The following is a 26,518-nucleotide window of genomic DNA, read 5'->3' as shown; positions in this document are numbered from 1 at the left end:
TAACTAATTAAATTTATCAAACAAAAGCAGTTACTGGGGGGTTTGCTGGGCCAAACAGCTGTTTTAAGAGTATTTTAATTGGGTAATAAGAAGAATTTGCAGTTCTTCCCAGCGCCTGCCCGTCATAAATTTGTTGCTAAGAGTCGCGATAACAATATAGCCACTTTCACTCCTAGGTGTGAGCACTTTACTGCGACAAAAACAACTCCGAAACAAGCGTCATGATGATGCCAAAAAATTCACATTTTTGTTAAAGTGGGTCCGCAAAATAATGTGCGACCTAAAATGTGTCTAACAAAAATGTCGTTCAACTGGTGTAATGTTAAACAAAAATACTAGTTGTTTCTATCCATAACTTGTATTTTCGCTGACGTTTCGCCCACCAGATCGGTAGGGCTTCATCAGAGCAATGAATGACGTTATGGATAGAAATATTTTCTATCCATAACTATACAAGTTATGGATAGAAACAACTAGTATTTTTGTTTAACATTACACCAGTTGAACGACATTTTTGTTAAATATGCAACCTGGTGGACGAAAACGCCTGTACAGCATTTTCTAAAATGTGTCGCCAGAATGATTTAGATGCATCATTTTTTAAACCTATGTAAAAAATATTTCAGCAATATTTTCCTCAAGGTGTACAACATTTGGTGTTTCGTTTGAGTAATTATGTTGTTTCAAAAATTTCATGCCATACAAGGACAATAATTAGAAAGCCATATACCCACGAAGCTGCGCAAAAATGCGTTTTTAACCAAACAAACTCAAAACATTTGTCGACGTGCGTTTTGTGTTTTATTTGCAAATCTGGCAACACACCAACATAAACAGAAGGGTACAGTTGAATATAAAAACAAAATCATACAAAGACAGCTGCAGTGGCAATACAATTGTGCTCATGTTTAAGTGGCAGGTAATTGCGTGATATGTCAAGGAGCGAAGCAGATAGCTTGAAGATCGCTGGCATAAACAAAATCAGCTAAGTGAAATGCAACGAGTATTTTGAAGCATAGCGACAAATGTGTTTCATATTTACAATAGCTCTTTTCCATGTGCGTTAATGCATCTGTCGCACCTAAACTTACAGCCTTTCTGTTAGTCATGTCTGAAAGTGCATACACATACATGTTAGGCAGGGCTTTTGAAACTTGAGTCGCGAGTATACGTTAAATTAAAACAATTTCTAAATGATGCAGAATACAATTTTGCTTGACAAATCTTGAAATAAGAGAACACAAACATAGACAGACAACAAAATCCAGTTTCAATTACACTGACAAGTTGCTGTATGAATGCAGTCAATCTAATACGACAGGTGCGGAGACAATATGTTTGGAAAGGCCCCATGTATGGTAAACTTAGATTAATTGGCATAGATTGTCTTTGAAGCGCAAACCTCTGTACACGCGGGGGAATTCATCATGTGAAAGTTATGTGCTGCATTTTGGGCTTAACAGCTATTAATTGCTCAAAACAATGTTGAGAAAGGAACCATAAAAACACAAGAGCTAAAATTTCATCTAAAGGCATATTGCAGTGAAACGAACAGACACGGAATTTAAGAGCTAAAAATACATAAAATGGGCTAAATAAGTTAAATTTCATTAAAACCTTAACTAAGAACACTAGAAAATAGTGGTAAAATCCTAAACACAGGTAACTGTACACATGAACACTTCAAAGTATAGTAAGAAAAGCGATAAGATAAATCAATGCTTCCCAAAAAGAGTTCTACATTTCCAGTTTACGCCGTTTTGCCACGTGACCAACGGCAGTTTCCTCGCGTTTCAACGGAGTTAGGGCATCATTGACGCCATTTTTTGTCTGTATTTTTTTAAGAAAGGTGTTAAGATGCTATATGTGGCGTAAACGGAGACGACAGTTCAGAACCTACCTGTGGTAGTCTGTAGTTTTTGGCCTTGCACCATTTCTCAAAGCAGTCTTTGGCCGATTCCAGCTTTTCTGGTGACTTGCAGTAAACCAGGATTTCGCAGTCCTGTAAAATAAAGCACAGTTGTTGTGGGTAGTCTGTTGGTTATTTTTTATTTTTTTGACTTGACGAACACTGAGTGTATTGTTTTATTTACATGTGAGAGTTTCGCGCCGAGACCAAGGTAAACAAGTCAATCTTAACTGTATTGACGAGATTAATTTATTTCAAAATAACGATGCGGTAGCTAAGCACCCATCCCGCCGTGTGGTAGCCATTAAATCACCTTTTATCTCGGTTTCGGAGATACGACTTTTATTGTTTATTTAATCTATCGTATGACGTGTACAAAATAAAACAGTTAAACACGCAACCTTGCAAGGTTACAGTGTGATGGTACATGTACCAAAACTGAAAACGCATGGGCTTACAAACCAACAGCATATATGACGTCGGCAACCTTTCACAGTGTGATACAAGTGACACAAAACGTTACAGCTTTTTGGGTGTATATCGAGGGCACAATGGCGCTTTGACTAATACTTGGGACTGTAAAGGTAACCACAGGGACGATCAGGCTACATTTTTAAACAACAGACAAGGTACACCCTACAAACAACTATTTTGAACAGTGGTTCCCAACCGGGGAAGAATTTTAAAACTTGAGGGGCGGATTTTACTTTAAACTAGAAAGGTGGCTTTCTGATATACTTCCATTTTATATATTCTATACGATATTTACCAATTTACTATACACATCATTTGATCTACACATATGATTGTTTTTGCAAGCAAAAACGAATGGGTCCCCACACGCGTGTTTGTGCGGATTTACAAACATCCTGGTTATTTTAAGATTTTTAAGGAAAAACCTAATCAACTTTGGCAATAACCCAACTTTAAAAGTTTTGTCCGTATTCTTTTTGCATCATTATTGTTATATAATTACAAAAAAAAAAACAGTAAATAAGAACGGGAAAAAGACTTTTAATTTAATCTTTGTCCTTGATATTGTCGTTCAAGGTTAGTTTTTAAACACAATTTTCCAAAACTGAAAATGTGCTTGATAACGTAATATAACGACATAGCATGCTGTGCAAAAACAGCTGATTTCTAGTTACCGACACAGACTGTGTCGTAAAACGTCCGTCCGGACGTCAAGCTGAGCACTCCCGCTGCATTCACCCGCCTTTATCGTAAACAAGCGAATTACTCCCTTGAGAGTTGATACGTCTATCTGACTGACAGTGTACACATATTATGGGCTATAAAAGTAACTATTTGGCCGATTAAGGCAAAATTTTAAATACTGAACGATTAACCTACTGCAAACAATTGTTTAACATTTCCGCACATTAGGTCTTGTATTTTGGGCCTAAAACTTATTATTTTGGGGTTTAAAGGGTAAACATAGGTGAATCCAATAAAAAGTTACAAAATTCTTTAGAATAGCTTACATTGCACCAACCAACAAAGCATGAAACCCACAGATTATGTACTTGGGTCAGTACATCCGTTTTTAATTTTTTTCATTTTGGGGGCCTGTGGGTGAACCGCTGGGTCGTTTGGGGTCAAACTTCAGGAGGATCAAATTTGGATTAATAACTAACACCTGTCCAAATTTGAATACATTTAAAGCACTCTTTCTTGACCAAACGCATTTAACAAACCAGCGCTAGACAGAAATGAAAAATTAGGGGTTTAAGGTGTGAAAGTGGGTAAATCGAAAAAAAGATACAAAATTCTTTGAAATACCTTATATTGCACCAAACAACAAAGCATATCACTCAGAGATGCTGTACTTCAGTAAGTATAGCCGTTTATAAAGAAATACGTTTTGGGGGCCTGTGGGTGAACCGCTGGGTTATTCGGGGTCAAACTTCAGGAGGATCAAATTTGGATTAATAACTAACATCTGTCCAAATTTGAATGATTTGAAGCACTCTTTCTTGACCAAACACGTATAACAAACCAGCGTTAGACAGAAAAAAAAAAGAAAAAAAAAAAAAAAAAAAAATACGGACAAAAACAATATGTGTCCCCTTCTAGAAGGGGACCCATAATCAGTGGTTCTCAAACTTTTTTATTGTCGGGGCCAAATGGTATTTTTTAAGTGTGTAGGGAGCCGCAAAAAAACGAAACCTTGAGAAAATCACTAAAGATGATGACTTTGAAAGCTAAAATAGCAATGTTTGGTGGTTTTCTGAGGTCTGGTGCGAGCCGCAAAATAAGTAGTTGAGAGTCGCATGCGGCCCCGAAAACCGAGTTTGAGAACCACTGCTTTAAATTATACATGTGGTTATAAATAAACATTTAGTCTCGCGAATATAACCTAGGAAGTTGATAAACGTCCTAATTTTAAATGATCTTTGTATGGATTACAGGCTTAGTATCCACTATGAAGTCCATTGGGGAGGAATAAACATGTTTTGAATTTTTTGTGTGAAAAATTTGTCGATAAAGGTTATAAACGACTTGTTTAGAATTTTAACACATTATAATGTTCATTACATCCCTTTAGGGTTAGATATTCCGGACTAAAGAACTGGTTAACCGAATATTATTGGGGAAAAAGAATTAGTCACAAAAGGAAAGGGGGGCCCATATATTGACGAATTTGCAGTTCTGGGTAAATTCAAGCGTTGCCCACTAAAAAGGATGAAATTACCTCAAATGTATTGGGTAACATTTCAGAAACCTCCTCGCGCTGAATACGGTAAGGTTTGTTCGGGTTCGATTTTGAGTAAAACCGAAACTCATCACAGGGATTTTTTCTCTTCATCCCATAGTTGAAGTTTTTCACCTGCAAAATAAAACGATTTCCATATTTACAACTTCAAAAACGAGATGAAAATGTTAACTTAAAAAAAATTTCCACATACAAATAGTGGTAGATACATGTACGTGTCAAACAACCGGATATAATTTTCTCAAAATGTCATGGCATTTGAGGTCAATTTATTTTCACGTACTTTTGGCGAAATCGGTTCTGCATGATGGAAGGGCAATTAATTTAGGCTACTCTTACAAAAGGGTTTCTACAAAATGGTAAAAGCTTTCAAAGGTTTTAACTGTTTCACAGAAAAACCGTGTCACAAAAGCCGGCTAACGTATAACCATTTTGTAACCGGGTATTCGTAACGGGATAACGGTAAACTGTGTACCGTTTATCAAGTTACAGGATTTATCCGTTGTTAGTGGTGCCTGGAATTGGCAAATCCACACAAATTCAAAATCGCGACACCGTAACAGCACGAAAAAGAAAAACTACGGGGCCGACTTGGTATTATGTAGCGCAGTGTGTTTTTCAACCTTTTTAAACCACGGAACACTTTAAGCATAAAAGCAAGATTGCGGAACACCAAACAAAAGGGCCATGCAAATACGTTTTTGTTACAGAACAAGTCGTATGTTACATACTAAATTAAACAAATATCGATAGAACATTCAAACTGGTCATAGTGGATAATTACTGACTTAAAAGAAAACCAAGCGTGTTATCTTCGACCGGTGTTCCACAGAACACAAGTCAAACTAATACATTTATTGCAGTACTCCTGACGATTTTTCAGGGCAAACTAGCGTACTGTGGAACACCAGTTGAAAATCACTGGTGTAGCGATCTACAATTCAACCGTGATTTTCTGGCTGGTTGGGCAAATCACCTTGATCTAAACTGGCAATGGCTTGTATACGGTCAATACTTTTTGCTGCAGACGTTTTAACTACAGCAGTTGCCACTTTGCATGGACGTGTACAATTCTATCACAGACGTTATAAAAGTTATTTGCTTTTTTGCAATGAAAACAGTGATTGTTGAAACGGCAATATGTACAAGTCACTGCCAGTTTTATTGTTGACCGATCTACTTTACATGTACATGTTTGAAGATGCTGAAATTCACTGAACACTAGAAGGGTGGCTTAGCACATATTGCCCTTGCATATACACTATAACCTATTTTAAAACATTGATATATTTCCTATGCTTATTTTGTATTGGGTCCCACCATGTTAGCCATCGTCTTTTATAACCCTGGTCGTTTCTGCAAGCAAAAACTCATGGGTCCCCACACATGCAAAGTTGTAGATAAAATGCATTTCAATAGATAACAATGAGTAAGTTTGGTATTGTGAAGACAAACACAGTGATTGGTACTGTGCATATCTAAATATGCTATATGGAGTAAAAACAATTTAAATTAAAAAACTCATTTTAGGGGGCTAGTAGGATAACTAATTGAGGTTCAACACACACAAACTTAAAAGTATGAAACCACAATGACTCAATCAATAGTACTGCAAAATTTCAGTCCAATCTGCCAACGTTTAAAATTTCAACCACTAGAGGTGTTTTGAGCAACAACCGTTAATGTTTCTGATGTCAAAGGGCTGTTAACAACCCACGAACTGCAATGGCACAATAATGATAATTGGCATATTTTACAAGCTATCCAATTTTTTGCCAATTCTGACATTGTTTACAAACTCACCCCTTTTAGGGGGCTAGCGGGGTAAATGCTAGGGTTATCCGGACAAACAAAGTGGGATGCACATCTACATAACTACATCTACCATCTGTGTAAATTTCAGCCAAATCCATCAAACATTTGATAGAAAAACGAGTCGGACAAACTTCGGGGGAAAATACCCATTTTAGGGGGCTAGCGGGGTAAATACTGGGGTTATCAACAAAAACAAAGTGGGATGCACATCTACATAACTGCATCTACCATCTGTGTAAATTTCAGCCAAATCCATCAAACATTTGATGGAAAAACGAGTCGGACAAACTTCGGGGAAAAAATACCCATTTTAGGGGGCTAGCGGGGTAAATACTGGGTTTATCAACAAAAACAAAGTGGGATGCACATCTACATAACTACATCTACCACCTGTGTAAATTTCATCCAAATCCATCAAGGATTTAAAGGAAAAACGAGTCGGACAAACTTTGGGGAGAAGAAAAATGAAAGAAAACAAAAGAAAAACAAACAAAAACATTTTGAGTAAAATCAATATGTGTCCCCTTCAGGGAAGGGGACCCATAATTAACATGGCCTTACTACTATGGGGCAACTGCGTTACTGTGAACAAATGTGCCTTCTGATAGAGTAACAAAAAATCAGTTTGAAAAAAGGAACCGACCTAATTAATGAAAGGCTAACATTATTTTGCTCCAAGGTCCAAAAAATAAAACAGATAATTGCCTACAGCTTGGGGACCAGTAGTTTGGTACAATGGTTAATTTATGCCCAGTAATTGTTTCATTACAGTTTTATTTTGATAAATAACTGACCAAATGACAGCTAACAAATGGCAAAGGGTTACAAGAAAAGTTTTGCTAGTACAGAGCAAACATTGTCAGAAGTTGAAAGCATTTTTTAAAGTTTAACTTGATTGTCAATTGCTTATGCTACATGTTTAAAAAAATCTCACCTTGACTACAATATCATCTTTGTGAATGGCATTGTCAAAGGCAGCTATATTTTCCTGCATGGTTGCACACTCAGCATACTAAAACACATTGAATATGAATATAATATCAAGGTATCCATTGTTGTTTGGTTGGTTGGTTCCTTACCTTTCCTTTCACATCTCCTCGAACAGGTTTTGTTACTCCAACAAAACTGTACAACTGGCGTTTCAAAATGCGGTCCAGAATACTTTTTGCCTTGATCATGTCCTCATGGTCGTTTGTTGAATTAAGTATCTCATAGAAAACCTTTGAATTATGGTAAACATTGTTTAACATTAATAACACCAAAATGTAGTTTTGTGGCATCACAAATACAAAGAAAAAAAATGAGTTTTGTCAAGGGCACTTTGCTGCAGTAAGTTTCCAAACATGTCCTTCAAACTACATTTTACCTTGGTGGGTAAATAAAGCATCTCAATGACATTCTGTACCATTGTGTAGTTTCGTTATGACCTTTACAGTTTATTCATTTTACATGTTTAAGCTCAATTTTCATGTTTAGCTTAAAACCAGTGAAACAACACTTTGTTGAGACACGATATTTGACACTTACATTATCCGTTAACTTGGTAAATGACACTGGGTCATCCACGGCCATAGAAATCGTATACTTTCGACCATTCTCCCCAGTGTAAAAGATATGCTTGTCAGCGAGACACATTGCATCACATATCCTGCAAAGCAACAAACTAAGTTAAATAAAGTTCAGGCAGTACTACCTTAAAATAATCATGCAAAAAATGTTCATTATCGCTGCTATGCACACAGATTAAACAATGAGCGAAAAGAATCAGATAAAATAATTCACCAGAATGATTGCTAAAAATTTATGTGGTTGTCAAATAAAACATGCAACAAGTAAATACCATCACACAACAGCATTGCGCAAACATTTAACTAATTCACTGATGATGTTTTTCAAAAAAAGCCATCACAAATGTTTTTTATGTTATACACTAACTTTAAAATTAATTTACACCACATTGCCCACCAAAAACACAGCACATTTAGCAGCCAATTAAATTAGAATTGGGTCTGTTTGGGGATCTCTTGCATGCAAACAGTAGGGTATGGGTTATGAACTCACATCTTTTCTATTGTAATGCTCACTCTATGTTGATATGCTCTTCTGTGCAGAACACCACGTGTGTGAAACATCTCATATAGGTTTAAACCCTCCTGAGATGGAACAATATCACTGAGTGAGACAGGTAAGGAACACAGGAGAAAGCAAAACACCAAAACACATATTTTTCATCATTACAATGTAGTGTGAGTTATATTCAAACAAAAGGTGAAAAATAACCAAAGCTGGGTTAGTGAACATGCAAAGAAACCACATTCCACACTGGGGACAGCTCATAACCCTCAAATTAAATGGCATAGCAAGTTCAAAAAGTATTTCAATTTGAACTGTACAAATATTTTATAAGAATGATCTTTTAGCAACTTACATTGCCTCAATAGCAGTTTTGCACTTGTGTTGGTATGCAACTCGATGCAAGGTGTTTCGAACGTGAAACATATGATACACATTGAAGCATTCCTACAAATGTCAAGGTGCCAATTAGTGTTGTAAACAGAGATGTAATGTTGTTTCAACTATATTTTAAATGGGGGTTATTCTAATGTAAAGTAATGAAATGGGATGTGATTAGTAGAATTCTTTGCATGCTCACTAGTAGTCCAGAGAGCTAACCAAGTTAGTTGAAAGTTTAATGAACAGTAAGGTATTAAAAAAAACATGAGGTGACTACATAAAATATGAAATTAAGTAAAACACATGCAAAATATATTTGTACCTTATCTCTTGCACAAATCTGGGGGTTTTCACCCTGAACTGTCAACACCCGACAAAAACGTATGAAACGATTATGGTCAAAACTGTTTTTAATTCCCAAGTGGTGACAATCACGAGCAAAGTAGTCCCACTTGTCAACATCCACTTTGTTGCGCTGATTGGACACAATCTTAAAATTTACAACATAATTACACAGTGTAGAGCTGTCTCCGGGCTCAAGAGGTGTGATTACAAAGTAACAGCTACAAAGTCTAATTATCCTGTATTACATATTTTATATTTTAAAAACTATTAAATTGAATCTTATAGCCAATATTAGGTTGGTACAAATATATAGTCAATAAATACCTCATACAAAAAGCTCTTTTCCTTTGGTCGCCCAACATACTTCCAAGTGAGGTTTCCACCATTGTCCATGCTTACATTATTATTGTCATCATTTAAAGGACCAAACACCATTTCTTTAATGAATGTAATATCTGTTTCAGACAAGTTATACTCTTCAAAGTCCTTCATCAGATTATTGTCATCAATGAGGTAATCAAACATCATGCACGAAGTCTTTTCATGCTATAAAAAATAAATCAGGTTTTTAGAACAGAAACCAAGCACCGTATTTAAATTTGCTATGAAACTTATTTTGTTTACTCACCATTACATCTGCACCCTGTCTCATTCTTGGAAGAAAATCCATGTCAAACATGTGGGAAAACGGGCCATGTCCTGTGTAAAAAACACGCAAGGTTTATTTGACTTACATTTTTACTACCAAGAAGCAAAAGAGTACCTAGGTCATGAATAAGAGCTGCCATTTTGACACATAAAATGTCTTCCTTCGAAATTTGCAGATAAGGTTGTTTTGTTTGCAGATGCCTTGCGAGCTTTCCAGCCAAATGGCATGTTCTTTATTATAAAAAAGTTTTAGATTATTTATGAGAGTTATAGTGACACAAAATAAAACATACCCAATGCAATGTTCAAATCTATGATGAGAGGCACCAGGGTATACATAATAGTTTGCACCAAGCTGTTTGATGTTTCGAAGTCGCTGGAATTGAGGTGTGTCAATGACTTTTACCAACAGTGGATGGAGTTCAATGTGACCATGAATGGGATCATTAAAAATCTAAGAACACAAAAAGAGTTTAATAAAAGTGGATTCATGCACTTTAAATAAACATGTTTTCAGGTGTTAACATTGATTATCATTAAATGATAGCAATCCATTAATAAATATGGATAAAAAATTCAGAACCAAACTAAACAGCAGATTATATGAAGCCAACTTAACTGTCTTATGACTGATAAGCAAGTGCAAAATGAGTTTTCCACGACAATTAAACTTTAAACATTAATGACACCAATATTTTAGTTCACAAACATGCCCTACAAAGTATTAACTATGATTTTACCTTTGTGTCCAATTCTTCGTATTGATTTGATTCAAAACGAACGCTTTGAGCACTTTCTTGACTCAGGGTGAAAAACATATCTTCCTCAGCTGCGGCGTCCATTTTTTAGGCTTTCAAGTGTTTCAGTTATAAGACCTTAGCTTAACTCGAACTGAGTAGTTTTGTGTAATGTGGAACATATAAGGCCTGAGAAAAGAAAAGAAGTCCCAGTAGGTTTTCGTAACCTTTTTACATAGCCTAAACCACCAGGAAACCAAAACCTGGATACAGAGAAGAAATCAAAAACAGCGCAACAAAATTCATTCAACCGAAACGATATCAACAAAACACAGAACATTGAAATAAAATTATTGTAAAACTTAGAACGAAAAAACTATACCGGCGTAAAACGTAAACCATAGATAATAAGACAAATAAATCTACATTTTGAAAGCGACACAATCTGCAACGTGTACTACGTGGCAAATTGCCGGAACAGCTGTTAATGATTGCTTGTGACAAGCAAAACATGACACTCCTTTGACATTACAAATCAGTAATTTCTGCGGGCAGAAACATCGATTTTTGGGAATATCACAGAAATATGGGCTGTGCCGTTTGAGTTTTTGGACTACATTCGATGCTATGCAAAACATAGTGCTTATATGCTTGCCTCTTATTTTACAGTTTACCATAGATCAGTGGTTCTCAAACTGTGCGTCGCGACGCCCTGGTGCGTCGTGTCAATTTCCCAAGGGCGTCGCAGAATATTTCCGTTTCGTGGCTGAACTCAGTTTATCTCATAAAAATGAGGTTTCAGTGCGGTTGACGGATATACGTCCAAATACTTTTTGCGTAGAGTGCGGATTGACGTAAATTTACCTCAAAAGTTTTTGAGTTGCAGCAGTAAACTTTTGTGCATCAGTTTATATTGTGCGTAAGTTGAAACATTACTTTCATTGTAATTCGTTATTGATGCTGTTAAGGCCTTGCAGCAGACAAGGCAATGCAATTGTGCGCAATAATTGAAACAATTAACAAAAGCCCGCTCGTGATTGCCGGGTGCACTGAAAGTGTTGAGTGCAGTTTTATAACTTTGTCGAAAAACAGTTAGGCTAAAATTGTTCTCTAAGTGCTGTTTAATAGATTTAAATTTCCTGTTTATTGATAAGGTTCCTCATTAACTTTTATTTGATGGTGCGTCGCAAGTCCAGAAAACTTTTCCAGAGGCGTCGCAACAAAAAAAAGTTTGAGAACCACTGCCATAGATGGAAGCTGACGAACATGTTTTCGTTTCTGTCTGTTTTCGTTCTTACTCACTTCTGGTTGGTTTGAATGACCACACTAGGACTCTGAAAGCCTCAAACCGGATTCCAGTGTGACAACGGACCGGACTTTTCATGGAAAACTTCGGTTTACGCTTTACGTGGACTAAACACGTGACCAAAAAATGTTTGGTGTGGCAGCAGTCATTAACTTTTCCTGTATCCTATGAAGCCTGCAAAAAATATTAATTTCGTGTAAACACTGTGGTTTTAAGCACGATATTTTTGGCACAACAAGTAACAGCAAACTGTGACTATGGAATTGTCTCTGAAAGGCCCTTTTCTTTCTGTTTAGCTGGTGAACACTTTTTCCTTAGTGAAGATATTTGCGAGATTTCACGACTATATTAAATTTGCGCATACCAATACGTTACACTAGTTCAGGGGTTCCCACACTTTTTTGGTCTGTGGCCCAAATGTCTATTTAATAGCGATTCGTGGCCCACCACGTGCTGTAAATTTGGGCACAAACAAAAAAAATAACTCAGAAACAGGCGAGATGGTTTCTAGCAATTTATTTTCATGAGATACATGCTCCTGAAATTTGGCTACAAGATTCAGAATTCTTTGCAAAAACAAAGCGCATATATCTACAGCATAACAAAACCCTAGAATCTATTCAAATGGCTCTGTGGCCCATTGAAAATGTCTTGGTGGCCCAGTTCTGGGCCATGGCCCACAGTTTGGGAACCACCGCACTAGTTTAATCGAATACAATTTAAATCACCCCTAACCTAAAATATAAAAACCGTAGTCACGATTATGTTAGCCAATTTATTCGAAACTTTCATTTCCAAAGCCTTTAAATCGAATTGTTCATTTGCGAAATGTAAAATAATGCATAAGATGCATTTGCATAAACCTTAAAACACTCAACAACTCATTTATAGGCTACAGACGAATACCAAAACAAAAAACTTATTTTTGCTTCGAACTGAATAGCTAGACCTCGTTGAAACATACACGAAGATGTATAGGTTTATTGTTCGTTACCCACAAGCACACAATTTAGGTACAATCACTAAGTCTGGGTTTAATCAGCAAAAGGATGCGCTTACCATTACACCTTGCATAGTCAAGTAAAGTTACCAATATGCTAGGAAAGCGTAGAAATAGAATCATTAAATATACGTAGCTTTCATCGATAGGCTAAGACAGTGGACCATTGTCATTCTGCCACAATAAAATCGAAAAAAGGACGGCGATACGAGAGAACGTCACGGATGGATGCGCAACGAACGTTTTGGCCAAATCGTAATATTGACAAAATACGCTAAATTTAATACAATTTTTGAAATCTTTTCGGGCCCATTATTTTTTTTTAATTCGCAAAATTTCCTTATTTTTTAATCTATTTGAAAAATCCGTTTTCAAAAAAGTGAACCCGACTCGATAATTACAGCAAAATGCAATTAACTAACACCCACTTTGGGCCAGATGCCGAAAGTGACGAAATGCGCTAACTTGAATACAATATTTAAAATCTTTTCGGGCCCATTATTTTCTTTAAATTCGCCACTTTGCCTCATCTTTTAGTCTGTTTTAATAATCCGTTTTCAAAAAAGTGAACCCGACTCGATAATTACAGCAAAATGCAATTAACTATCACCCACTTTGGGCCAAGTGCCAATAGTGACGAAATACGCTAAGTTCAATACAATTTTTGAAATCTTTTCGGGCCCATTATTTTCTTTAAATTCGCAACATTGCCTCATCTTTTAGTCTATTTTAATAATCCGTTTTCAAAAAAGTGAACCCGACTCGATAATTACAGCAAAATGCAATTAACTAACACCCACTTTGGGCTAAATGCCGAAAGTGACGAAATATGCTAAGTTCAATACAATTTTTGAAATCTTTTCGGGCCCATTATTTTCTTTAAATTCGCCACTTTGCCTCATCTTTTAGTCTATTTTAATAATCCGTTTTCAAAAAAGTGAACCCGATTCGATAATTACAGCAAAATGCAATTAACTAACGTCCACTTTGGGACAAATGCCGAAAGCGACGAAATACGCTAACTTTATTAAAATTTTTGAAATATTTTCGGGCCCATTATTTTCTTTAAATTCGCAACATTGCCTCTTTAGAACCGTCTTACGATATTTTATGAGATCAGCGAACCGGTTAACATTACTGCTGGTTACTGTCAATGGAAATATGACTTTTTGTAACAGAACCGGCTGAAAAATATGACTTTTGTGATAGAACCGGCTGACAAAAAAATTGAGTCCCACCACTGTTTAGAATCGACTATGTAGTCTATTAGGAAGGGATGAAAATGTTTTGAATAGTTAAGTCAGGAATGAATAGTTAAGTCAGGTAAAAAAGCACAGAGTGTTTTGATTTTGAGCAATATAAACCAGATTTATGTAAATTTGGCACATTTTCACACACGTTTAGTTTAGGCTTGGTAAAGAACTGACAAACACTTTATAAGAGAGGAGATTAGAAGTAAATTAGACATTTCTTGGAGGCAAACATTTTAGGGATGTAATATATATTCTGTTAGCAAAATTTTGGAGTTAAGTTTTTCTTTGTATTCTAAAAAACTTGCAGAACCTCTGTTTCACTGAAAGCATAATCCACAAAATAAAGAAATATGTACGTGTTATGGTGCAACAAAATAAGGTCGAAGGCTGTCATGGTTTTTGTAGACTTGAATTTAAAAAAAATGTTCAGATTTTAGCCTCTATGTATTTCTAAATTTTAGTACGTCCGACAAACGTCAAAACTTAAAACACAATCAAAATAAAAAAGATTTAAATTAAAAAGTCTGTAATAAAGATATTGCTCATTTGCAGAGCATGTGTAAACCGTAATTATGCGATTCAGTGAAACACTTAAATTAACCAACGTCAACCACTTTACGTGTAAACAGACGAGAAACCACAGTGTATACAGAGCTTGCACAGTCTATCAGGCAGAGTTTTCTCGCAGAATGAATACAGAAAGTCATGCGAAAGATTACACGAAAGCGGAGACAAAGTATGGCTTACACACACAATACACGGTAAGTACAAAAAGTGAGTTAAATTTTCAGTAATGATCTTAAATAAAATTCCGTAAACGACAAAGATTTACGACTCGTAGGTTATTAAATTAGCAAATAGGGGTGCATAAAGCGACTACGTTTGGCCTAATATGCACACATGTAAGGGCGACCAATTAAGTATTGATATAAAAAACCTCTGTTAGTCCGCCCGTTTGGACCTAACAATTTGTCTGGATTAGGCGAAGATCTTGATTAACCGATGTCGGTTAGTTAAAGCCTTACACATTACACATCATTTGTACCTCAAGTTTTGTCCGAATTAGGCAAATATCCGGATTAATCGAATCTCGTTTAACGTAGGTTTATTGTATGTTCTTTTTGTGTATAATTAGCGTTTATAATTGGCTTACATGATTTCGTAGTATAGGCTTAGAATTTAGTAGACACACACTGACGGCTGTTGGTGAAGTATATAAGAGACAGTGATGCAGCCAGCAATAACGAAAAGGTTGTGCGGCCCATGAGTTACACGGTTCGAATAAAACCAAAGCACCATTTTGAATTTTGAAAAGATAAGTAACAACTTCACTGTATTTCAGGATCATCCAGAAGTGGCCTCGTTTCGTCCGCCTCAACAGGTAATACGGTTTCTGGCGCCACCTTGTGAAACTTGTAACGCACGAACCGCTGAAGAAGCTTGCAGAAAAACTAAATCGGAAAAAATTAGTGACAGGTCAAAGTCTGCCAATGCCAAGAAGCATTTATGGTTATGTTTTAAGAGACCTCTTCGTTTAGCAAAAAATGACCCAAAATACTTTCATTAAAAAACTAGGTTACACAAGTTTTTCAAGAAAACATTCTTACCAGGAAAATGCACATAGCTGCCATTACCCCGGCAGTGTTCTCAAAACCCATTCTTTCAACCATCAAACCACCAAGTGTAGGTCCAGCTATATCACCTACGGAAAAGCCCATGTTCCATAAGCCTGATACAAGGCCGTATTGTGCCAGCACTGTCTCTTGAAGATTTAGCTCTCTACAAATATGAAGATAAAATATTGACGCTTTTTCATAGAAAGACAGACATAAGATTTAACTTGCTACAAACTACAGAAGGGGGGCGATTTACGCAAAGGAGAACGATTTAATGTTATTTTACAGACAGACTAATGTTTGTCTGTAAAAGAGGATTAATGTTTTTTTTTATTCACATACAGAAAACTATACAGAAGATTTAGCCTGCTACAAACGTATGGAAAAATGATTTAATGTTCTTTTACAGACAGGCATAAAATTTAGCTTGTTGCAACGTATTAACGAAAGGGGATTAACGTTTTCTCACAAACATACAGACCTTGCGGCAAGCAGCATGTCATTGAACGTTGGCATCAGTGTAGCTCCGACGAAACTTCCATTGATAGCTCCCGCGATATACAGAAGCCAAAGTTTTTGATGATCCCACCCAAACAGTTGTTTGACAAAGAAAACGGGTCCAAGTAACGTTAATCCCAGGGCGACTCCGATGAAGCCAATTTCCATTAAATACGAGTTGCGCCTGCCAATGAAATAATAAAATGATAAACACGGATTAGGTAGCAAAATTTAAGTTTTATTTCCACAAATATAAAAATACAAACAAAACTTTATTTTACAAGGTTCGGCCGTCTATTAGTATAAAGTATGGTTTAAGCACCCCATAGCCACTAACTACCACGCAAAACTGAAATATGGGCAGTATTCCTTTTACTTTAAATGCACATTACAAAAATGAGTACCTGCATGAGCAAAACATCACTTACCATCGGTCTGCAAAGTAACCCCACATCGGGGAAAGTCCCGCATAGAAAATACTGCTCACCAAAAACACCGTCCCCACTTTTATCGGCGTCATGTTGAACTGCAGACAAAACAAAATCCGTTAAACGTTATGTTAAAAAATCAACTCAAATCAACGCAAAGCACACACTAACGAAGGGTTGTCATTTAAATGTGCCGATAAACAGGCACAATTATAGATGCATTAAGTACAGATTTGTCGAAATATTTTGGCTGAATATGGCCTTTAAACGTGTTTTATTTTGCATCGTTGGCTAAAGTCCGATTCGCATGTCCATCGTTAAAAAGTCATACACAATGGCTTAAACAGGACGTTTAGAACTATTGGGCATTAGAAAAACCAGCAACTAGCTTATTATTTAGGAAACTTTAAAATAGAAATAGTCTTCAAAAAACATATTTCAACGCGGGGGGTGGCCAATGCGTAAATTAATTCTGCTGTGTTTTTGTCATGCTTGAAACCAAACTACAGGACATTCCCCCAGTGAACAAAACTAACGGTGCAACATAGTGGGCCTTAAAAATGGTATGAAACAGTTGAAAGTTGCATAACGTTCAAGATCAGGCAGTGACGTTTATTTTTGCAGCGTTGCCGGAACACGGAGTTGGCCACATAAAGTGATTTAGTTTACAAAAAATTAATGATTGATAAGTGACACATCCATCACCATATTGCACAGGGGATTGTATTGATAGGGAAGCACATGTCTCCGTACTGTTTGCATAGCTTGCAATAGCGGTTTATGTGGGTAAAAAACATGATTTGCAAACGTTATGTACACTATGCCTCGTTAAGTGCATTACATGCTGCATTCCGCATTAAATGCAAGAATGCGCTTGGGTTGGCAAAACGACTTGACTGGAATTTTTCCCTTTTTGTAGGTATGTTCGTTTTGACTAAAAATATAACCGATGGTAATCTCAAAAACGTTCATCAGTGGAAGCAAATATTTAAACACATTTATTTCGGAGCTTAAGGAAAAAGGATAAATTGCTTCTTCCAACCGAAAGAATTCATGATAATATAGATAGGAAACTAAGTTTCATTTGTGCTGTATGCCCAGTTGTGGCATCGCACAGACTGGGTGATGTATGGGGTTGTACCCTGTTGCTCACCACAAACTGGAGTGCCGTTTGATGGCTACACTAGCCAATGCGGCCGATCTCTCGTCACCAGCTGCACTGATGAGACCTTATACGTCGAAACAGTGTGCACTGTCGATAGGAAACTAGTTTTCCATTTTTAGGTTTCCTAACATTTTTGTGCAGCCACTGCATTAAGACAAACAGCTCAGTGGGTAAACAAAAACAGTTTGAAGAAACTAACAATATATCAGAAAAAATGATGCGAAATAATAACCAAAAATGAAAAAAAAAAAACTTTTTAAAACCGACAATACTTGTTCATACCTCCACAGTAAGAAACTCGGACATGCTGACAGTTATAAAGCTGTTCAATGTAAATATAACCACTATTGCTGCAAAGGAAATCAGTGCACTGGAATGAGTGAGAAGCTTTCCTGGCCAAGTTGAAGCTGTTTGGTTTTCAACTGCACAAAATATAAAATGTATATTAAAGCTTAAATGAAATCTATTGGGATATTCCTGTGTTCAGTTAAGTTTTACAAAGAAAATGACCTTCAACAATTAACATTTACTCCGTTACACTACAAAAACTACAATAGTGGTTTTCCTATATATTGCCAGTTTATATATACTACATCCTATTTAACGATGTATCACATATACCATTTACTATATTTATAATGGATATATATATTTGGCATTGGGTCCCTATCTTTTTCCTGGCACTTTATAACATTTGTTTCTGCAAGCATATTTTAATGGGTCCCCACACATATGCATATGCGATTTGGTAACAGTAAAAATAGGGCACAATCATTGTTAGATATTTACCAATTTACTATACACATCATTTGATCTACACATATGATTGTTTTTTTGCGTTTGTGCGGATTTGTGGTAAACAAACATCCTGTTTATTTTTAGATTCTTAAGGAAAAACTTAACCAACTGTAGCCTTAACCCAACTTTAAAAGTTTTGTCCGTATTTTTTTGCATCATTATTGTAATATAATTACAAAAAACAATAAATAAGAACAGGAAAAATGCTTTCAATTTAATCTCATGCTTTGACCTTGATATTGTCGTTCAAGGTCAGTTTTTAAACACAATTTTCCAAAACTGAAAATGAGCTTGATAACTTAATAAAACGACATAGCATGGCTGCGCAAAAACAGATGATTTCTAATCACCAACACGACTGTCTCGTAAAACGTCTTTTCGGACGTCAAGCTGAGCACTCCTGCTGCATTCACCCGTCTTAATCGTAAACAAGTGAATTACTACCTTGGGATTTGAGACTTCTATCTGACTGACAGTGTACACATATTATGGACTGTAAAAGTAACTATTTGGCCGATTAAGGCAAATTTGTAAATACTAAACGAATAACCTACTGCAAACAATTGTTTAACATTTCAGCATTGGGGGGTTTCTATTTCTGGCCTAAAACTCATTATTTTGGGGTTTAAGGGGTAAACATGGGTGAATCCAATAAAAAGTTACAAAATTCTTTAGAATAGCTTACATTGCACCAACCAACAAAGCATGAAACCCTCAGATTATGTACTTGGGTCAGTACAGCCGTTTTTAATTTTTTTCGTTTTGGGGGCCTGTGGGTGAACCGCTGGGTCGTTTGGGGTCAAACTTCAGGAGGATCAAATTCGGAACAATAACTAACATCTGTGCAAATTTGAATACATTTAAAGCACTCTTTTTTGACCAAACGCATTTAACAAACCAGCGTTAGACAGAAACGAATATTTTGGGGTTTAAGGGGTGAAAATGGGTAAATCTTTTTTTATGGTACAAAATTCTTTGAAATACCAAAGCATATAACTCCTAAATGAAGTACTTTAGCAAGTATAGCCGTTTCAAAAATTTCATGTTTTGGGGGGCTGTGGGTAAACCGAGGGATCAAACAGGGTCAAAATTCACATGGACCATCTTAAGACCAATATCTATAATGTGTAAATTTGAAAAAGTTTGAACCATTCTTTCTTGACCAAAATGTGGGAACAAATCCGCGTTAGAAAGAAAAAAAGAAAAAAAAATATAGACAAAAACAATATGTGTCCCCTTCAAGGAAGGGGACCCATAATTAAGTTAGTAACAAAAATTACAACTTTCCATCTAAATGTTGCTTGGTTCATGCTATTAAAACATTTGGCTTTTTGCCTACTGCTACTGTACCAGTTAAATCATTGCAAAAATTCGAAAACGGTGGTCATAGGTACAGATATAGGCCTAAAATTTAATCATTTAAAAGTTCAGCAGCAACAATCAGTCTGTGTTTTACAGAAAAAGGCATCACACATTTATACTTACCCGGCACAGGAGGCAAGACAATCCAACACATGGCAAGAAGAATCAGTTGAACGGATCCAAGCACCATAAATGGAGTAATGTATCCCCCTGCCTGAAAAAGCATTTCTTATAATTTTGCCTGATTTCTTAATTTGGGAACAATTACATTCACACAATGGTTTTCAACCTTCTATGACAGCTACTCATTTGACCCATAATAATGTGAAAATCCATGACTTAAGGAAATATATTTTAGGTTTATTTATGTTAAAACACTGCACTAATATACAAAACATTGGCAAGAATTTTTTTTAAACCCAGTGAATTAAAGGTACAATACTGTTTGAATTATAGGTTGTGTATTGTTATTTAAGTAAAATACATTTTTCCTGAAATTGCTTTGTTGGGTTAGAATAAACTTTAACCATTGAGCTAGTGCAAGCTTGGATCAAATTACCTTCAGAAGACTGGATTACAGGACATATCATGGCACAGCACACAAACAACCAGGGCAACAGCATACTCAGGTCAGGGTGACTAACACACACAATGTGTAGGTGACAAAAACAACACTGCATATGTCAGTTTTCAGTGGGTGTTAAACATTCAGTGTGGGGCCATGATGACTGAAGTTGCTGCTCATAATTGCAATGTTGCATACACAGTAAATTGTGTTGTGTATAAATACTGCATAATCTCTATTGCTTTGACAAAACATTCTATATATTTTGGTAAAACTTTGACTAAGATATGCTACCATTTGTGCAAGATGGAGTAACTGCAATTGCGATTTAGGGTGGTTCATTTGTGCTGCTGCACAACTATAGCCAGCAGTGCTGTAAATGACAACCAAATGACCCTATTAATGAACTGTGATACAGGCTAATTGATCTATTGCTGACGGAAAGGATCCTTAAATGAGGTGTCAAAAGTCTAACTGAGCATTCTGCAACAATAATTGTACTGCCTAAAAATGTATAGTGTGTTTAATGATATAACATTTCAAAAAAACTTATTCTTACTTAAAGAAATTAAGTTGACATTAAGTCAGGTACATCGTGAATAAAGACAAAATAATTGGCCTATTGCAATTCTTTAGAAATTAGTTTTAATGCTGACTCCTATATATAAAAATACTTTTTTAATGCCGCCTCCTAAATTTTTTTAGCTCCGAACTAGACACATTTTGAGTGTCATGGTACTACACAGCCGGACTAAAAAAAAAACAATTTGTGTGGTCACAAAACAGCAATGGCAACACTTACCTCATATAAAGCACCACCAATAAGGGGCCCCAGCATGCCCCCAACTCCAACAAGTGCTTCTGATATGCTAAGAACTGTTATTGCACGTTCATTGAACTCTTGAAAGATAATTGCAAACATTGCAGTGAAAGCTGTGTTGCTTCCGAAACCCATTAAACTTCTGCTAGCAATACTGAGCACGAAAAATGAGGTATAATCACAATGATCAAGAAATCTGAAAAAAATAGGATATACATAAATTCAAAAAAGAAATCTGCACATTCTCCATGATTTAAAAAGAAAACATGTCCATAAATTTTAGTACATTTTATTGCATTAAAAAAAATTGGGGGGCCTTAGTTAATTTAGTACAAATTGCTTTAGACCAGGGGCGTGCAACTGTTTGTTATAATGAGCTACAAATTACATTTATAATGATTCTGAGCGCCTGTCAATAAACCGACACAAACAGGGTTTTTTTAAGGTTTGGTTTGGGTGACCGCTAAGAAGTTTTAAGAGACCGCAAGTGTTTCATTTAAATACCAAAAAATAGCCATATTTGCTTATTTGGGAAACCGCTGGAGAAATTTGTTTTAAACCGCTGGAAAATTTAGAAAATTTCAAAACACCTCAAAAAAAACACTGGACACAAACATTTTTTTCAACCTGCAGTATGCGCCCCCCTTAAGGGTCCATGAAGGCAACATTTTTAACTTAAGTTTCTATAGCTTTACATAAACTTTGCCTTGTAGTACAATGTTAAAACCGCCAATGATGCTAACAACTTCCTATGATTTAACAGTGAACCGTATAAAACAATGGACTACTTGACAAATCCAGCACAAGCCATGCCAAGAGCTGTTGCGGGCCATATGTTTGCATGCCCGGCTTTAGATCCTTTGGTATGTATGTTTATTGGTATGTAAGAATACACTTTATGTGGACCAAATTTGCATTGTAAATAAAATGCTAAACTTCCAGTTTTATGGAATAATAGCAGCCAGTCAAGGAAAAAATCCAAGATTATAGCAGCCTTTATGTGACATAATCAGTCATTCAAAACTAGTTTGATATGCATACTGTAGTTGAAAATAACTTACCCAAAACAAAATAAAGCGCCAGCATTCCAAAACATGCCAGCAATGACACAAAACTTGGCACCAACGCGAACAAGCTAAAACAAAAATAAAAAAATTATTAGCTACAATATTTAATAATTACATAGCTTCAAGTTGCAACTACCAACTTACCACAATTCCAATTACCAAGGAAGCTAACATACCAAAGACTGAATAAGAAGAAAATATTATTCCCACTTGAGTTGGATTCAATCCCTTGTTCGCAGCCTAAAAAATATTGATTATGTTAAAAATCTAAACTGGAAAACAACTTATTTTTTTACAAAATAATGCTTTTTTAAAAAGGCTCTTATTAAAGAGATGCTTTCGACCTGTGACTATTTCTGTGGCCTGCAATGACATTGTCAAGTAGTTTATTATTTTATACTATTCACCTTTAAAATGCAGTACCATATTTTACGGACCATAAGGCGCAATTTAAATCCTTTTTTTCCTCATAAATTGATTGTGCGCCTAATGTATAGATCAAGTAGTGCTTTATTGCCTACACTCCAGTACCGATACTATTATTATATAAATAAACCACCGTCTTAAACAATAAACTACGGTAAAAGCAACTGGCAACTGTGATATTCACTAGACTCATTTTTTCTTTTGCTCATTGTACTATTGTGACTTGCTTACATTTACTACGTAACAAGTGAACTTTTATAACCCATACTCCTTAAAATACGTTGCGTTCTATAGCCCAGTGCGCCTTATGTATGAACAAAAAACTAATCAAAGCAATTTATTGACAGTGCGCCTTATAATCGGGTGCGCTTTATGGTCCGTTAAATACGATAAGTAGTTATTTACACTGCATCATTGACATTTTTGATATTGTTTTTCAAGTGTACATAAAGCTTTCTCAAAAAACTTGCTTTAAAATAGTGCCTTCACTGACCCTTGAGGGGGGTGAACTGCAGGTTGGGAACCACTGCAATAAATGAATTTTAACCAAATTGTATGTGTCGGTTTATCGATAGGTCTTTCATTATAGCATCATTATTATGTATAAATTGTGGCTTATTGTGATAAACAGTTACATGCCCCTGGTTTAGAATATGCAACCTTACTTTAAAAGACTTCCACACAATAGTAAATAGTACTTACCACAACTGGGTAAAAAGGTGCAATGGCTGAGTAGCTCATTATATCATTCAGAGACAAAAGCACCAAAGATATAAACACTTTGAACTGACGCTTTGTGTAACCAAAATACAGCTTTTCTGGAAGCTCTGAGTCTGTTGTTTCACTGACCTGCCAATAAATATGACAAAATCAAATTAAATTTACTTTTTAGTATTTTTTTTATGGGAAACACCATCCCTGTATGCATAGCATAGAAAGGGAAATATATATTGTGCATTCGTAGAGAAAAAAAATGATTCAGAAAATTCCCCAACCAGTCTAAGGCGAATAAAATAACCAAAGATAATAGGGTATGTACTTTAAATAACAAACACATAACAAAATCTTTTTTATCTTATCATTTAGACAGGTTGGAAAGTTTCACTCTTTTACCATGATTTATTTTGTTCTTTAGAAATACACAAAAACACATTTTTCCCACTTTCCCTGTTTTAGTGTTGATTCATGCTTTTTCTCTTTCTCAATTTTAGTGTTACATATTATTTATTTCTATTAAAAATGCATACCTTACTAATGTGGTCAATGCTTTCATTTGCCTGCTTCAAGTGTGCCTCTCCCACCAATACATCAGCATCACAGGGATCAACACTACCATACATTATAGGATGATTGTCTTTCCCAGTGTTTGGACAACTTTTTGAAAATAGGTCACCGTTGCCTTGTTCAAAACAAGACTTTGGTATTGACACAGAGTTAGAGCGCTTAAAAATCGGCCCAATTTGCTTCACAGAAAATGATCTTTTTCTCTGTGACTTCGTTTCTTCATTAGAATTGTGTCTGATGTCACCAGTACTTAATAACCGTTTGAATTTATTCGTAGACCTGACTGGAGATTTAGATTCTGTGAGTGAAGAATTCTCCATTGACATGCTGTCAAAAACAGGATCAAAATCCTGGTAGCGTTCTTCTTCTTCTGTTAGGCCAGGCATCTTTTCTGTGCTACAAAAAATACAAAAATTATTATTAAACTATAATAGTATCATATTGTATGAATTTCAATACTGGACATACCAACGGTTAACATAATACCACAAAAACACTACAATGACTACACTACAGTGCCACATGATCAAGAAATAAAAACATAGTAAAGGCATTGGTGTCTATACACGACTTTTAAAAGAACACATTTAATTTAAACACGTGAACGAACACCTGGGAAATAAACATTTTCCCGTCCCAAAATTTACAGGCGAAATCCTAAAACTAGCATATTTACGATTATACAGCGCTGATTTCCCTTTTATAAATCGTCAGAATACCGCACCTGCACAACGCATGCTATTCTACGCAAGTACTACACGACGTAAACAAATCCACTCTTGAGAGTCGGAACATCGGCTTCGGTTCTACAACAACCATAGAAATCATGCAACCGGCCTTTTTCTCCTTACTCAGTGGTTGCACAACTGTTCGCAATAAATTGCCGGTCGCTTGCGCAACAACCGGTAAATTAACCAAAGCTAAATAACGTGTTTTTAGGATCAAGGCTTGTAATGCACCTCCACAGGTAGTTCATAAAACCAAAACTAAAGGTGGACCAAAACTAAAAACATCACAAAAGAATACCGTATTTACTCGATTGCAAGCCGCCCTCGATTGTAAGCCGCATGTTGAGGTGTTAAAAAAATAATGTAAGCCACCCTCGATTGTAAGCCGTACGCTGGAATTTTAGATACGATTGTTTCTTAATACATCTTTCTGTTGTTATATGGTATGACTGTTTGCCCATATCTGTTAGTTAACGTTGATAACTGTACCCAACAGAACGTATATCGACTTATAATCTGTACACGCATACATGTTTTGAACACCAAATAATTTAAAATGTTGGAGTGTAGAATTAATTTCGGTATAAAATTAAAATATCGGCCGCCCTCGATTGTAAGCCGCCCTCGATTATAAGCCGCACAAACGGCAGCTAAAAAAACAATATAAGCAGCGGCTTACAATCGAGTAAATACGGTCACTGAACTACAAAAACACCGTGCTACACAGTTACAATCAGATTGCTTCAGATAGTAAAAGGGAAAATAAATATGTCGCGTTGCTTAACAGACTTCATTTCAGCTATGCCCTGGATGCAAAGACGTGTGCAACATTGGCCTGAATGTAACGATATCGATGATTTTGCTCTCCAAGAAATTATCCGTTCCAGGAGCTTGTCTTGCAGGTCTTTTGTTTAGCGCAGTGGTGCTCAACTATAACGAATTTCGGGGTTTTATGTACGCTTATGCTTTAAAGCCTTTAAATTAAAGGACAACTAGCACAAACAGAACAACTAACACAGAGATTCTATGGCGTTCTTCTTTTTGGCTGGAAGCTATTCCAAAATCCAAAAAAAATATTAATGGTGTTTGAAAATGTTTGGGCAGCTGCAGTAAAGAGTAATAAGATTATGTGAAAAATTATGATTATATCAACCATCAACCATGTGAAAAACCACAGGGTCTGGGTAGCAAAAAGCAAACAAAGGCCTTATAATCACTTCCTTTTTAATGGTTGTCAGTTGGTCCAGATAACAACGAGGCATCATTGTAGTGCGCCTATAGCTTCTCAAAACCTCACAACGTAACAGCACATTAAGAAATTCAACTTACGTCTCACGGAGAAAAGACTTACCCTATATGGGGCTTTCAGAGTCAGTGAAGCGAAAAGGGTAAAAGGGAGTGCTGGAACACGAACGACTTGTTTACCCCTCTTGTTGAGACTTTTTGGGACTTTAGGCATTGGTATCGTCCAGAAGCAAAGTACGTTCAGGCAGAGTTTTGTGGTTGTGCAACTAGATTTAGGATAATTTTACCTGTTATTTTCGAATCAGATTGCTTCATTAGTTGTTTGCAGTTATA

At 36.1% G+C, this 26,518-nt stretch overlaps 2 protein-coding genes across 4 annotated transcripts; both read right to left on the bottom strand.

Moving 5' to 3' along the window:
* Positions 1 to 778: 778 nt before the first annotated feature.
* Positions 779 to 10,903, bottom strand: LOC145214164 (deoxynucleoside triphosphate triphosphohydrolase SAMHD1-like). Of its 2 annotated transcripts, none has more exons than XM_080082656.1 (13): positions 10,628 to 10,903; positions 10,181 to 10,341; positions 10,003 to 10,118; positions 9,868 to 9,938; positions 9,564 to 9,785; positions 9,217 to 9,384; positions 8,869 to 8,960; positions 7,968 to 8,088; positions 7,520 to 7,660; positions 7,375 to 7,452; positions 4,605 to 4,739; positions 1,901 to 2,002; positions 779 to 1,830 (listed from the first exon to the last, which is right to left on the bottom strand). In XM_080082656.1, the coding sequence occupies exons 1-13, from the start codon at positions 10,727 to 10,729 to the stop codon at positions 1,738 to 1,740; spliced, it is 1,602 nt and encodes a 533-aa protein (XP_079938782.1). In that variant the 5' UTR covers positions 10,730 to 10,903; the 3' UTR covers positions 779 to 1,737. The 2 variants fall into 2 exon arrangements, with proteins under 2 accessions (XP_079938782.1, XP_079938775.1); XM_080082649.1 differs by lacking the exon at positions 8,869 to 8,960 and adding an exon at positions 8,502 to 8,593 and having other exon boundaries at positions 10,628 to 10,902.
* A 3,621-nt stretch (positions 10,904 to 14,524) lies between these two features.
* On the bottom strand, positions 14,525 to 25,046 carry LOC145214153 (MFS-type transporter SLC18B1-like). Of its 2 annotated transcripts, none has more exons than XM_080082635.1 (12): positions 24,937 to 25,046; positions 24,176 to 24,608; positions 23,631 to 23,777; positions 22,647 to 22,742; positions 22,497 to 22,570; positions 21,418 to 21,631; positions 20,174 to 20,264; positions 18,173 to 18,312; positions 16,726 to 16,823; positions 16,281 to 16,481; positions 15,791 to 15,962; positions 14,525 to 15,634 (listed from the first exon to the last, which is right to left on the bottom strand). In XM_080082635.1, the coding sequence occupies exons 2-12, from the start codon at positions 24,596 to 24,598 to the stop codon at positions 15,512 to 15,514; spliced, it is 1,779 nt and encodes a 592-aa protein (XP_079938761.1). In that variant the 5' UTR covers positions 24,599 to 24,608; positions 24,937 to 25,046; the 3' UTR covers positions 14,525 to 15,511. The 2 variants fall into 2 exon arrangements, with proteins under 2 accessions (XP_079938761.1, XP_079938754.1); XM_080082628.1 differs by lacking the exon at positions 24,937 to 25,046 and adding an exon at positions 24,681 to 24,771.
* Between the last annotated feature and the right edge of the window lie 1,472 nt (positions 25,047 to 26,518).

Source organism: Phallusia mammillata, chromosome 1, assembly GCF_965637545.1.
Source record: "Phallusia mammillata chromosome 1, kaPhaMamm4.hap1.1, whole genome shotgun sequence".
Taxonomy (NCBI): domain Eukaryota; kingdom Metazoa; phylum Chordata; class Ascidiacea; order Phlebobranchia; family Ascidiidae; genus Phallusia; species Phallusia mammillata.
This window is presented reverse-complemented; position numbering and strand designations above follow the sequence as displayed.